The sequence below is a fragment of the Marmota monax genome, unplaced genomic scaffold (genome assembly GCF_021218885.2).
Source record: "Marmota monax isolate L192 unplaced genomic scaffold, Marmota_monax_Labrador192_F-V1.1 WCK01_AAM20220418_F8-fsc00020, whole genome shotgun sequence".
NCBI lineage: Eukaryota > Metazoa > Chordata > Mammalia > Rodentia > Sciuridae > Marmota > Marmota monax.
The window spans coordinates 16,315,441-16,330,231 of NW_026692912.1; the positions used below are offsets into that span (position 1 = coordinate 16,315,441).

The following is a 14,791-nucleotide window of genomic DNA, read 5'->3' on the forward strand; positions in this document are numbered from 1 at the left end:
TTTATTTAGGTATCATGTTTTCTGGTTTGTCTGTACCCAGATGCAGCACTTTGTATTTATTTAGTTTTCTCTCCATCTTTACTATAAAGCAATTGCAGATAAATTCAAAGATGCCTGACTAAAAATTCTAACCTATAAAGACTGATTAATAATGGTTCTAATTTTTAAAAATTGTACATGAGACATTTAGAACATTGCTCAATGATAATCTCATACATCTTACTCCTTTGAACTAACTCGGGGACACTGCTCCAGCAATTCTCTCCTCTTACGTATCATCAATTTTTCCCTCTCTCCCATCAGCATACAATAAGAAAAAGTATGCTATTATTTCATCCATCTTAAATATAAGTAAGGACTGGTGGTATAGCTTAGTGGTATAGTATTTCCCTAGTATGCACAATCCCTAGTTTGATTCCTGGCACCACAAGAAAAAAAAAAGAAATCTTTCCACTGATCCCTCCTTTCCCATTAGTGGTGCTCCATTTCTTCCTTCCCATTTGTAGCAAATCCTCTAGATTTTGTATACTATTTCCAGTTTCTTACTTTACAATCTCTAAAACCTACTCTGATTTTGTCATTATCTCTTGACCAGACAATTATCTACTTTGTTTCTTTCCCCCCAATTGTCTCTACTTTGTAAATCCATGGTTAATTCTCAGTCCTTATCATATTTGACCTTCCACTAATATTCAACACAGATAATTACTCTTTCCTCCTGTATTTATAAATACTTTCTTTGGTTTCTAGAATACTCCATTCTTTTGGTTTTCTTCCTTCCTCCTCCTTTCCTTCTAATCTTCCTTGCAGATTTAAAATCATCTTTTTCCCCTGATTATGTTAAAGGACCTCAGCACCCAGTCTATTTTTCCTATCTAAATTCACTACTTAAATGACCTCATCCAGTTTTGTTACTTTAAATACCATCCATATGTCAGTGACTCCCAAAGTTACAGATAGCATCCAAGTAAATATTACAAATCTCAAATGTACTATGACCAAAACTAAACTTGACTTTCCTACCTAAACCTGATCTAACTTTACTATTCCCTGTGACAACTGATGGCCACCCACATTTCAGTTACTCAGGCCACAAGATCTAGGAGTCATACTTGACTCTGTACAACTTCTCAAATTCCAATTCAGAAATACTCTTGCCTGTATTTTAAAAATGTATCCCAGATTGAGCATTTCTCACTCCTTCCACTGCTGCAAATCTTGCTCCAAAAGCCTCTTAACTGATCATCCTACTTCTGCTCTTGTCCTTCTATTGTGAATTTTCAATAAAGCATCCAGTGATCATTTAACATTAGTCAGATATCAATGCTCTGTTCAAAACTCTGCAATAATTCCCTAACTTTACTCATAGTAAAAGCTTGTCTTTAAACCAACTATAAGTCTGTACATCACCTGAACTCATCATTTAGTTTCATCTTATATTGCTTTGCTCCTCACTCACATACCTCCAGGCATACAACTTCTACTTTATTTATTTATTTATTTATTGGTGCTCGGGATTGAATACAGGGCCTTGTGCATGCAAGGCAAGCATTCTACCACCTGAGCTATATCCCCAGCCTTGCTTTTCTTTAAAAACATGAGGATGCTGCACACACTAGTCCCTCTGCCTGAAACTTTTTTTTTTTTTTTCCTATTCCTAGTACTGGGATTGAACCCAGGGTTGCATGCATGTGAGGCAAGAGCTCTACCACTAAGCTATGTCCTTTTTATCCAGAAACTACATGGTTAATTATCTCACCTCTCTCACTTCATTTCAAGTCCAAAAGCTACCTTCTTTTTTGGGGGGTTACAAGGGATTAAACTCAGGGGCACTCTACCACTGAGCCACATCCCCAGTCCTATTTTGTATTTTATTTAGAGACAGTATCTCACTGAGTTGCTTAGCGCCTCACTTTTGCTGAGGTTGGCTTCGAACTCTCGATCCTCCTTAGCCTCCCAGGCTGCTGGGACACCACACCTGTCTTAAAAGCCTCCATCTCAATGAGGTCTATACTAGACAATCTGTCCTTCTATTCTGACTCTGACATTGCCAAATCTTCTAACTGCTTTCTTTTATATCAGTTTTCACCTATACTATATAATCTTTTTTTATTATAGTCTTTTGCTTTTCTAAAATATAAGTGATATGTTTACAGGCAGGTATATTTTTCTGTTGCACTTACTAAAGTATGCCAAACACCAGAACAGTGACTGGCACTTAGTTCACAATCTTCTCCAGGTACAAGATAATTCATTTACTATCTATTATACCTATAATATACCCCTCACTGGCTATGTAGTGATAAACAAAAATTAATATTCCACTTTTTGTCACAGCACTTAAAATACTTTATTACACTTGTACACCTATCTCCCTCAGTAGTCTATAGGCTCCATGAAGGCACATTACACACGCTCAACACTTATATTTAACAAGTCCTCTTAACCAGTAAAAATGCTTTTTATGAACTTACCTTTTCCTCCACTTAGTGGTTTTAAGTAGAGTGCCAAATCCTCAACACATTTCTTTGCAACCTCATAGTGTTTATTCTCACCTAGATTACTTAACTTTATTGACTGATGATCTGGTACCTTAAAGAATGAAAAATTGCAGAAATACATTTATCCAGCTCATGTAATTGTTATTTATATACTTGATAATAATCTTAGTGAGCACAAAATTATAAAAGAGATAATACATCAAAGTGATTTAAGAAAAACTTTAGCTAAGCTAATCACGTAGCCAAACTGCTTTCCAAAAACCAAGGCTATCATACATAATTGTAGAGGCTAAGTAGATTAATGTGTGTGTGTGTGGGGGGGCAACTAGCTAATAGTCATTAATGTTAATTTCAGGAGGCTGATAACTGTGCTATAATTATGAAATATGTTAACACTACGAGAAAGCCATGGAAAGTTATGCAGGACCCCTGTACACCATTTTTAAAATAACACTTTTAGTAAGTCTAAAATAAAAAATAAGAAAGAATGCATGAATTTTCTCCCCATAGCAATTTGCTAAGCACCACTTTGCTATACTATTTGTTAGGTTTTAGAATTTATAATCTGTTCCCTTTGCTAGAACATAAGAACCACAAGGCAGTGTTCTCAAAGGTCAAACTCTGGGGTCTGGGGGAATATAGCTCAGTGGTAGAGTGCTTGCCTAGCATGTGTGAGATCAAGGGTTTGATCCCCAGCATTGCAATGCAAGAATTAAAAAGGTCAAAAACTTGGGTAAAAATTGCAGCTCTGCCACCTCTGAGAAATCTTGAGAAAGTTATTTAACTGTTCTTTGTCATAAATTCTATATCTGCAAAATGAAGACAGATATCCATATTTTATGGTACCTTTATGAAAGTTCAACTTAATTCAACAAATATTTATATTCATGGAGTACTCACGTTCCAGGCACAGTTTTAGATACTAGGTGTCTAAAATTTTGTTTTGGTGTGCAAAACAGAAAATTTCTTGTTTTGTGAAGCTTATACTCTAGTGAAAAGGAGTCAGTAAATTAAAACACACACACACACACACACACACATATGTATGGTGTTAGAAAGTAGTGAAATTACACAGCAATGATAAGAAGAAAATGTTGGAAAAGGGTTGCAATTTTAATTGGAGTGGTCATGATAGGCTTCCTTGAGAATGATAACATTTTAAATAAAGATGTAAAAAGATGGAATGAACATTCTAGGCAAAAATAAATCACTACAAAAGCCCTAGCTGGTAATATGCTAGGCATATTTGAGAACTGGCTTAGGAGGCCAATGTAAGAAGACAGTGGTAGATGAGGTTGAAGAAATAGAAGTCACATTGCACAGACTTGTAATAAGCTATTTAAGGATCAACAGAGATAACACTTATAAGGAACATTAACAAAATACTTGATCTATAGTAGATTCTAAATAAATGGTAGCTACTATTACAAAAAGTCCATGTATTTTACTGAATCTAAAATGCCACCATTTGCATGAAGCAATATTAGTTTATGCTCCACTAAGAAAAATATGCTACCAATTAAATTGTAGCATCATTATAGAGTCACCTTGATTTCAGAGTGTCAAACCTGATTATTAACACTGAAAATAGATTTTGTGCTTTAAAAGAAAAAGTGCAAATATCAAGATACTAAGGGGAACAAATAGAATATTTTCAGTTTGAATTTTTAAATAAATTTTCTAATAAATCAGAAAAATCCTTATTTTCTTGCTTTAATATGTAGCATATAATGTACAAAATTTTATCTTCTTCCTTACTTGTAAAATGGGGATAATAACCACCTAAAGAGCTATGATAAAAGTAGTGATATGAGTAATAAAAGATAATAAATATTTACCATCATTTATAAGAGTATACCCTCATTAAATGAAAGTTATTATAATAAATCTAGGGTCTTGCTCTGATGCAATAATATGATTATAACACAAAATATTCATTCCATAGTACATGTGTTCAAGACACTGAACATAATTTGTTACTGACACCCTATTAATAGGTTTTTCAGACATGGACACACACACACACAAACACACACACCCCTAAATAAAACTTATTTTCTCATTTATGTTATCTTAAATCAATTAAACTTAAAAACAAAAAACCAACAAACAAAAAAACAAACTTCATCTCAGGGTTCTAGTTGATTGGTTTCTGGCCAGAACTTTTATATTTTCCACCTAACGAATAAATATTATGTATGTATATGTAAAGTATTTCTCATTACTCAAACCACTTATACACATAAATTTTGACCAGAACATTGAAGGAAAAAAAAATACATACCTATAAATGAATTCACGATTTTATATAAGAATTTATTATATAAAGGTATCTTTTTAAAGATTAAAAATCATGAAAAGCACATACATTGACCACGTTTATGTCTTTTGTATCACTAAACATCTTATACCCAATAATAAACAATGTTTGATGATTACAATAGATACTAAATTAGTGAGGTACTGAAAGTTACCTGGGCTCCAACTAACTGGAGAAGTGCGAAGTTGACAGGAAGTACATCAATGTCTGTGTTGATGGCAGTCTGGTCAAAAGGACAAGCTTTTCGGTGAAGTTTATTCAAGCAGGTCTTGCAAACAGTGTGTGAACAACCTAAACTGATGGGTTTGTGCACATTCTCATCAAATTCATTATAGCAGATTGGACAGGACAGAAATTCTGTCCATTGAGCTGCCTGCACAGGCATTGTGGAAGCTGGATGCTCGGGTTAGCAGTCTAGCAGATCATTATTTTGCTGTGTAGTGTTTTGTAAGCTGGAAATGGACAAAAGTAAGAATTTACTACATATTCATTATTCTCCTTTCAAGAGTTAACTGCTAGAGTCAATTCTCACAGCTTCAGAACCTGAAATTCTTAATAGTTTTATATGCTTTAGATGCTTTTTTAAAAAAAAACAAAACAAAACTGTGTGTTAATGTTGCCCCCAAATAATTCACTACTAGAGATCCTTTCAACTACACTCCATATTGATTGCTCACACAATTTTGATTGCTCATCAAAACTTCTATGTATTTTTCTTAAATCATTTTGGTTTGTTGAGTTAAAAAAAATTTAAGTGCTTTTTCTTGGATTACCACTAACCCAATACATATTAAGATAAGAATTAAGATAATTAAGAATTAGTAAGCTTTGAAAACTATTGATAAAAACAATATTATAGTCAAATCAAATGTAAAGGAGGCAGCCTGGTCATCTGAAAGAGGAAATCCCTGGTCAGGACTTAACTCAGAGGCTAACTGAGGTAACAAAAAAATCTACATGTAAGAGAAGGTTGTGATGACAGAGTTGTTTGTCCATAAATGAAAGAATGTTGACTAAATAGTATGGTGCCAAAGTAAAACAAAGAAAATATTGTTTTAAAAATTTTGTAGTAATTCACTATAATACTTCTAACAAAACTTTATTATTTAGTGATTGATCAGTAGAAATAAAACCTGTCAGGTACAGTAAGAAAGATCAGGAAAATGAAACACTATTCTTACCTAATAATTCTAAGCAGAATATATGCAAAATATAAATTTCTATCTTTACTATGATTATAAATTCAGAAAAAGTGATATGAATATGATTTAAAACTGGAAAAGCACTAGAAAATAATTAAGAGAATTTTATTTCTAAGATTAAAATCTGCTTCATAATTTTTAGCAAAATAAGATTACACTAACTTTACATTTCACAAATTTTCTGTATTTTTCAATTCAAATCTTATGTAAGTCTGACAAAGGCTCTCTGGTGAACAAGAAATCTAGGTATTTAGGGCAATTAAAGAGCTAATACTTTATTTCATAGGAATGTTTACCAACCCAGATATATTAATTACACAGAAATTAGAAGTTTAAAAATGCAGTTAAACTCAGGATAGAAAAGTAGATAACTGAAAGCATTCCCCAATATTCCAAAATAAAAATGAATTCTATTAGTCCCCCAACCTTTAAAAAATTTTTTAGTTGTAGATGGACACAATACCTTTGTTTTATTTATTCATTTTTATGTGGTGCTAAGAATCGAACCCAGTGCCTCACACATGCTAGGCAAGGGCTCTACCACGGAGCCATATCTCCATCCCCTCTAATTAGCCTTGTGTTTTTATGTTCACAAAAACTGAGACTAAAAATTGGTAAAACAGTCTTCTATGTAAAAAGCACCCTATATAAACTTTTTCTCAAAGTTCTAATGCAAATCTTATAAATTACAATTTATTTTTACACCAGTCACCTTCACATTGTCATACTGATTAAACCAGCAATCTAAAAATCAGTAATTATGATTCCAAGTTTAGAAATGAGGCCTAAGTAGGTGAACTGATAACTTCCTAAAACTAACGTATTTAATATTCAGTTTCCTTTATTGTAAAATTATACAGGGAAAATTTGTAAATCTAAGCAAAAATTAATTTTGTCTTAAATCTACTATTGAGAGCCTCAAGTCAGTTAATAACTTGAACTAACAAACTTTTTCCACAATGGAAAAAGTTATTATTTGGAAATGTTAATTTTGTGGATTAGGGTGTCTCAGTCCACTGGGTAATGGGAAACAGGGCAAATACTCTTTCTTTAGTTTTCGAACTACTGTATTCAAGAATACACTTGATAGTTTGAGCACTTGCCTAGCATGTGGGAGGCCCTGGGTTTAATCTCCAGAACTGGGGGGAAAAAACAAAAAAAACAACCTAACAAAGTTTGGGTAATAATTCCTAATTATTCCAAATAATTCCTAATAATTCCAAATTTGCCTCCTGCTATATGTCAGATTCTAACTTTTTGACAACAAAATTATGAACTACATTTTCCTTAAATAACTTGATATAATGAATTTTTTGATTTTTTAAAAAAAATTGTTTTTGTTCATTACCATTATCAATAAATTAGATTGCTCAAGACAAAAACAAATAAAATTTTATCTGAAATACAGAAAAAACTTACATAGTCCATTAAAATGTTTGATTAGTGAGGACAAAATTGGGCTTTAAAAATGGTAATTGTAGGGGCTGGGGATGTGGCTCAAGCGGTAGCGCGCTCGCCTGGCATGCATGCGGCCGGGGTTTGCGCCTCAGCACCACATACAAACAAAGATGTTATGTCTGCGGAAAACTAAAAAAAAAAAAAAAAAAAAAAAATTTAAATTCTCTCTCTCTCTCTCAAAAAAAAAAAATGGTAATTGTAATTTACCTAGAAAATATTTTTATACCTACCCCAAATGATGGATATTGTATTCTCCTAATAGTTCTTTTAAAAAAGCATATGAACGAGCCATAGAGAGCTAAGAATATGTTAATTTGAATACCTTCTAGGTTTATACTAGCACTTTTTTTTTTTTACGAGAGAGAGAGAGAGAGAGAGAAAGAGAGAGAGAGAGAGAGAATTTTTTAATATTTATTTTTTAGTTTTCAGCAGACACATCTTTGTTTGTATGTGGTGCTGAGATTGAACCCGGGCCACACGCATGCCAGGTGAGCCACGCTACATCCCCAGCCCATATACTAGCACATTTTTTGGGATTTATTTGACTCTATGGAAGTCTAAACTGCTATTAACATTTATAGTTAACACTGAAGTATTCATCTTAAATATACTTCTAAAACATTTCAAGTTGGGATAAAATGGATAAAAGTCCTTGTCCCTAAATACTGTAGAGATTACTAGATTACTTAAGAAAAACATTCCATCTTTTGTAATAACTAATTTTAGTTACTAGCTTCTAACACTGAAGGACAAAGACAAAACAAAGAAATGCTAAAGTAGGGGTGCAACCTTAAACAAATTTTCCCTCACATAATTTTCTAAGCCATTTGCTATGAGGGCTAACTCATAAAATAAGAAGAGACATAAAATAGGAATAGACATCTCTCATGATGCAAATTACAAACTGCTTTATTAAGAGCAAACTGCATACCAGCTAAGCACTTTCATTTTCTGTTATTAGTCCACCATATTATGCAGCCAGTTCAGGACCATGGCATTTGATTTCAAAATGTCAGAGTAAAGTTTACATGTTTTTCACTGTGTGTGTATATATAATTTATGTACATGCATATACATACATGCATATTATTTTATAATTCTGTTTATAAAAATATAAACATTGGGGCTCAGGTGTGTAAATTAAAACAATCATTTGTTTTTTCATTCTAGTTAACACATGTGAGGATTATAAACTATAAAATGGATAACAATACTTGTCAATTTAGAAAACTTTAAAATAATTACCTTTGGACTTAAAATTATATTTAAAGCACCAGAAGCACAATCTAGGTCTTAACCTAAAAAACAAGCAAAGAAACAAAAAACAATCGAAATAATCTGTAAACTCTAAAACTCAGCACCCAAACACATCAAAAGGATTGAAGAAAAAGATACTGAATTATAAACACTGTGATTATATGTGACTTTAACTTATAAATATGTAAGACTCATGTTTTATTTCTTAAATCAATTACGGGGTTGAAACTCAGTTCTTTAAGTATATAACTTTCAATGCCTTTTAATAGGGAAATAATAAGGTAATTTTTTTTTCTTTTTTCTATTAATATTTTTTTTATTTGTAGATGGCAAGCATTCTACCACTGAGCCACACCCCCAGCCCCAATGAGATAAATTTCTATTCCAACTAATAAAGTTTTGCTTCTTTAGTGATGGCTAGACTTCAAAGATGGATTATTTTTGAAAAGGAACTTAGGTATTTGTTTCTGCCTATCAAATAATAGCCACTTGATAACTTTCTTATTACCAAAGTCTTTAGCTCTTTGATTTTTCTAATTATAAGAGTATACTCTGTCAGGTTTTCATGTATCTACTTTTGGTTTTCATATATCTACATTTATTGACTGATTGCAGTTCTAGGGATCAAACCCAGGGTCTCACACATGCAAGGAAAGCAATATACTACTGACTATATCCCCAAACCCATATGTTTACTTTTATTTAGTTAATTTATTTCTTGAAAAAGTAGTATTCCTCTAGAAAAGCAATGTCCAATAAATACATAATGCAAGGTGTTAGAGGTGTAGCTCAGTGATAAGAGTAAATGTTCAGCATATGCAAGGCTATTCAATCCCCAAAACCAAAATAAACAACAAAAAAGCAAGTAATTTAAAATCTTGTCATATGAAAAAAAAAGTGAAATTAAGTTTATTAATGTTTTATTTAGTCCAACTTATCTAAAATATGATCATGTATTCAGTATAAATACCAGCTACTATTATACCCTTCTAATACCAGCTACTCAGAAGACTGAGGTGAGAGGATCCATCCCAAGTTCAAGACCTGCCTGGGCAACTTAGTGAGACCCTATCTTTAAATGAAAGATAAAAAGGTCTGGGAATGTAGCTCAGAGATTTGTAGAAAGTTTCTGAGTTCAATACCAACTACCATATAAAAGACAAAAAGAAAAAATTATTGAAATATTAAAAAAGAACTTAGTATTAAGTCTTGAAAATCTGTGTTTTTTATACTTATAGCACATCTCAATTCACACAGCTTCAAAAGTTCTCAATTTCCACATGTAGCTTACTGGTTAGTAATGGACAGAGCAACTCAGGATTACTAAAGATTATAAAGAAATACTCAAAACTACTTTCTATGAAAAAATTTGAGATGAAAGTCACTATTAAGGCATTCATAAAATTAAAAAGCCCTCATCAGAAAGATGTAACTTAAAACAGACATGAGACTGGGTGCCAAACATCAATTTAAAAAATTTTTCAACTAGCTTTATTTTTACAACATGCTTCCTTTTTCCAACATTAGGAAGTGAAATTTCAATGAGTCTAACCAAAACAATAAGCAAGTTCTTATTACAACTTCTTATAAGTTTATTTAACACTTTTACCTATCACAGTTTATGTTCTATATGTGAATATAAATCCTGTGTAAAGAAAAATGCTCTGTCAGTGGAAGACTGCAAATTACAAAAGCAGAATGTGAATTAATGAAAATATGAACAAAGGACATAAGTCTTCTTACATGTCAGGTTACACAACAGTAATAACAGATCAGTAGTAACTCAAAGGATCCCCTAATGAACACAACTGCAATCAGATCATCAGAGAATAAAAGAGCCTGCTTGAATTATAACATCCGTTTTCTAAACGAGAGTGGAATGTTATGTTTAATATTTTGCCCTTCTAGCAATTTTCCAAACTCCAGAATTTGGAAAAAATAAATCTCCAAATCAAAAAAAAAAAAAAAAAAAAAGAGGCAATAGTGAAGAACAGTACTTAGTAGGATGTGAAAGTAAACAACATTAAGACAGGGATGTTAGTTTAACTTTAAACTAGATAAAAAGAAGGTGAAAACAGGAGAATCCATGCACTACACTTAATGATTCAAAAAGCCTCAACTAAGTTCTGTACATATTTAACTATAAAAAGACTGCACAAACTAATTTTTCTTTGCTTTTGGGTGAAATTATATCACTTCGGTCTAGCAATATTAGCTTTCTCGGGTTAATCAAAAGTTCCTATTGGAACTTAAAAGTTTTGACTAACACAAAAATGGAAATGATTTAAGCACTTTATTTAGGATACAAAGTCATTCTGATCACAGTGGGTGGAGAACGAGTAGAAATAACAAAGAATGGACCTAGGTAAGAGGACAGTAGGAGTTAAAATGAGAATCCAGGTGGGTTTTATGAAAATATAAAAAGGGTTGAGAATCACTGGACTAGATTTACTTTATGTCAGGGATTACTTGAGACTATTTTGGTGTGAAGATTCTATCTGCAGATACCTTAAACTGGTGATCTGAAGGATGGAAATGACAGCTACCCTCATCTCTTTCCTTCCTGAAAGCTAAGGATAGAGAAAAGTAAAGCTGCTTCTCTGAGAAACAAAGATGCTCTCTACCATTCTTCTAAGATGGTGGAAGAGTCTTCTCAAGAAGCTTCCCCAAGGAAAAAAAAATATGAAAGGGGGAAAAAAGAAAGCCATAGCAGAATTCCCTGGCTGTGTTTCATGCCATTGCTTCTAGTCAGATCCTCTGTGCAATCACTCAGGTCGGGCCATCTCCCTCCAGGGAGGTTAAGCCCTCGCAGGGCATTGTTTGGCCAAGGTCCCTATTTACACCACTCACATCGCCTCCACCATCCCTGCGCGAGGGTCTCCGGAAGCCCCAGGGCAGCAAGATGAAAAGCCAGAAGAGGACCAGATTTCGAGGACCTCTTCCAAAGCCCTCTCTTACTAACTGGGGGAGGAAAGGGAGAGGGAAACCTGGCCTTCGCTTGGGTGGGTTCCTTAGTGGTCAGAGGCGTCCTCTCGGCCAGTATTGGAGGAAGGTGGCCATTTGAGCCGGTCGCTCCGCATCGAAAAAGCCCTACCCGAGACAGGGGCCTCCTCAGGCCCAGGGTTCCGTCCGAGTGTCAGGTGCGGCCCTCAGTTCCCAACCCTCGGGGTTCCGGCAGCAGCAGTATACAGGCCCCCGGGTTGAGACCGGTCTCCCGCCCGACCGCTGGGGACCTGGCACCGGGCTGGGGCCCGAGCCGCATCGTGCCCGCCCCCGCCCTACCTGAGGGGGCCCGGGCGGGGTCGCTAAGGGCCGCTCCCGGGAGCCCCGCGACGGCGCGGCTCGGCGACGGAGGCGCCTCGTCTCGCCGGGGCAGAGCTCGGCGGCGGTTTCACGGCCTCAAACTCCATCGGGAGCTACAGGGACAGCCCCGTTGGCGGCGGCGAAGGCCGCGGCGGGGCCTCCTCCTCCTCCTCCACCCTCCGCCTCCTCCTCCTTCTCCTCCTCCTCCTCCTCCTCCTCCTCACCACGGAGGCGGACCTGGAGGGATCCCGACTTAGCTCTCGCGAGAAGATTCTCTCCAGTACACGCGAGATTACGCAAGCCCGGGAGTTGGTGAGGTGAAAGAGAAGCTTAGTAGTCCCTGCCACCTAAACTGCGCATTGGCTTCTCTCTGGGCTAACCAATCCACCCTCATCACGTGACGAGGAGGCCCCGGAGCACTGTGGGACTGCTGTGATGAATTCTAGGCTAGGCGAAGGGATTGATGGGAAAATCCCTGTGCATTCATCTGCGCCGGCTAGACACTGTCGTGAGGTACTGTACTGTCAGTCTCCCACCACGAAGCGTGTTCTTTGAACAGAATCTTATACACCCGTGTTACTTTCTACTTCATTCTCCTGTAATGAAATGCTGAGCGGATCCCTCAATTCTTTCACATTGGTACCACGTAATCTGCCAATCACAAAACAAAAACACCAAAATGAAAAAGTTTAATTGGCAGACACTTACACCTCTCTAATCTTATTAAAGAGAAAACCCTGAACTCCTTCAATGTGGAACTAGATGTCCATCAAAAAGTTCTATGGAAATAAACCAAACATTAATTAAAATACCCAAAATGTTATATAATGAGCTTTAAAAACATGGCTATTACTGCCTGATGACAAGATCAGCGCTTTTGGAAAAATTCATTGGCCCTCATCAGACTTTTATGTATATGTTGTTATCTTCTAATTCACTTTGCTATATGGAATATATAACAATCCAAAATAAATGTTCCCAACAATCAGCAATTCATTTTTATATTTTCAACTGGAGAGTGATGGGTGATTATATTTATATAGTTGCTTTCCAACCTATTGTATTTTTCAATTCTATGGAAGACATGCGTGTGAAGACATATATTTGTGGGTATATGCACATAAACATGTAAATACATATGCATATATGCATACATGTATATACACAATTATTTCTATTCCACAGACGATGGAATATACCTGATTTTTCAAAAGTATACTGATCACTACATATAACAATCCCAACCCACTTTCCCTAGACTTCCTATCTCTATCTTCAAACCCGTTTTCAAAATTTGACATACATTAATTCTACTTGTTTACTGTTTGTCTCCTTCCACTAGAATAAAAGTTTCATGAGTACAGGGATTTTTATTTTTACACACAGATTCTAGTACAGATAATTAAAAACTCAATAGGTATTTTTAGAGTAAATGATTAAATAGGAGAAATTGTAACCTAAAATTCATGAACATAGGCAAGACGAAAAGTTCTCTATTCCCACCTCCACTTTATTATTTCTTATGTAAACATAAAAGCTAGTTACATCAAGGAAAAACAGCAAGGATTTTCTCTTACAACAAAGTAACAACTACCTTTCAAGGTCTTTTATATTTATAAATGCAGTAAATAAAAAAGCTGTTCACAAATAATTTTATCTTATCAAAAACAGAATCAACTAAAAGTGAATATTTTAAATGAAGAAATTCTGCACTTTGCTTTGCCATGCCTACATATTAAAAAAGATTCCATTCACCTGCAACTTTTAAGACACATCATGCAAACATACTCACCTAGGAATGTTTTAAGATCACTCTGTTCTAGTTAACAGGAATAAATAATATAAATAACAACCATCACTTTTACAAAACACCCTTCCCCCAAAGCAAAAATCTCAAAGTGCTCACAAAAAAATTTTACAACAATTTTACAAGGCACATATAAACCTAAACATTTTCAACCAAATTTTTCTTAAACATCCAAGATAGTAAATGCCAATTCCTAAAAAAATTCAGTTTATTTTACTCTCTCTTCCCATCCCGAGCCCTCCCCTTCAAAATTTTATCCTGGTAAGGAAAAATAAGTACTTCAAACACAAACTATTCCTGAAAGGGAAATACTTTCACAACTATAAATGGTCACTTACTCAAATGGGAAAGAAAATTAAGCACTGAAGTATTATTTTATCCAGTGGAAGAAAAACACTACTTTAGAAAAATTCTGTATCCAATGGAGTATTTATATAGCAACATTCATAGACACAAAACTCTCCTCTCTTGCTTTCCTCTTTTCTCAGTTCTCAAATAGAATTAAATATAATATGCAATTTTAGACCTGGAAATGATCTTACAAATTATCAAGACCAAAATTATTATATTAAAATTAAAGAACATTAAAGGACAGGTGACCTGCCCAATGTTATTAATTAGTGACCTGGGTAATAAAGTCAGTTTTTCTCATCAAATATGAGACTTAGAATCTTTAAAGTCTCCCCCCAGAGTAAAATTCTATGGAGAGTATCTTTCCCACACAAGTATCACAAAAACAATATTTTACATTTATAACAATCAATATGATTCTTCATGAAATTCTTATAAGTGGTACAAAGTATATTATGTTTTAAAATACAGGACATCAATAGAAATTAATTACAGTAGAAATTTTACATAAAGCTGAGGTAAGTAGAAAAAGCATAGAACAGCCTGAAAGTTAAATTTGTCCAGTCAGGCTTCTTTACTAAAAGTAGTTCCT

At 34.5% G+C, this 14,791-nt stretch overlaps 1 protein-coding gene across 5 annotated transcripts in view; it reads right to left on the bottom strand.

Moving 5' to 3' along the window:
• Positions 1-12,193, bottom strand: part of Rc3h2 (ring finger and CCCH-type domains 2) — a 56,154-nt gene extending 43,961 nt beyond the window's left edge. For 3 of the 5 annotated variants that reach the window (XM_058581696.1, XM_046451657.2, XM_046451660.2), the window contains exons 1-4: positions 12,021-12,192; positions 8,727-8,779; positions 4,976-5,273; positions 2,475-2,592 (exon numbers count right to left, since the gene is read on the bottom strand). In XM_058581696.1, coding sequence (XP_058437679.1) covers positions 2,475-2,592; positions 4,976-5,206 — 349 coding nt within the window. In that variant the 5' untranslated portion in view covers positions 5,207-5,273; positions 8,727-8,779; positions 12,021-12,192. Of the gene's footprint in view, positions 1-2,474; positions 2,593-4,975; positions 5,274-8,726; positions 8,780-12,020 lie in introns of all 5 variants that reach the window. The other 2 variants (XM_046451659.2, XM_046451658.2) reach the window with 2 other exon arrangements.
• Between the last annotated feature and the right edge of the window lie 2,598 nt (positions 12,194-14,791).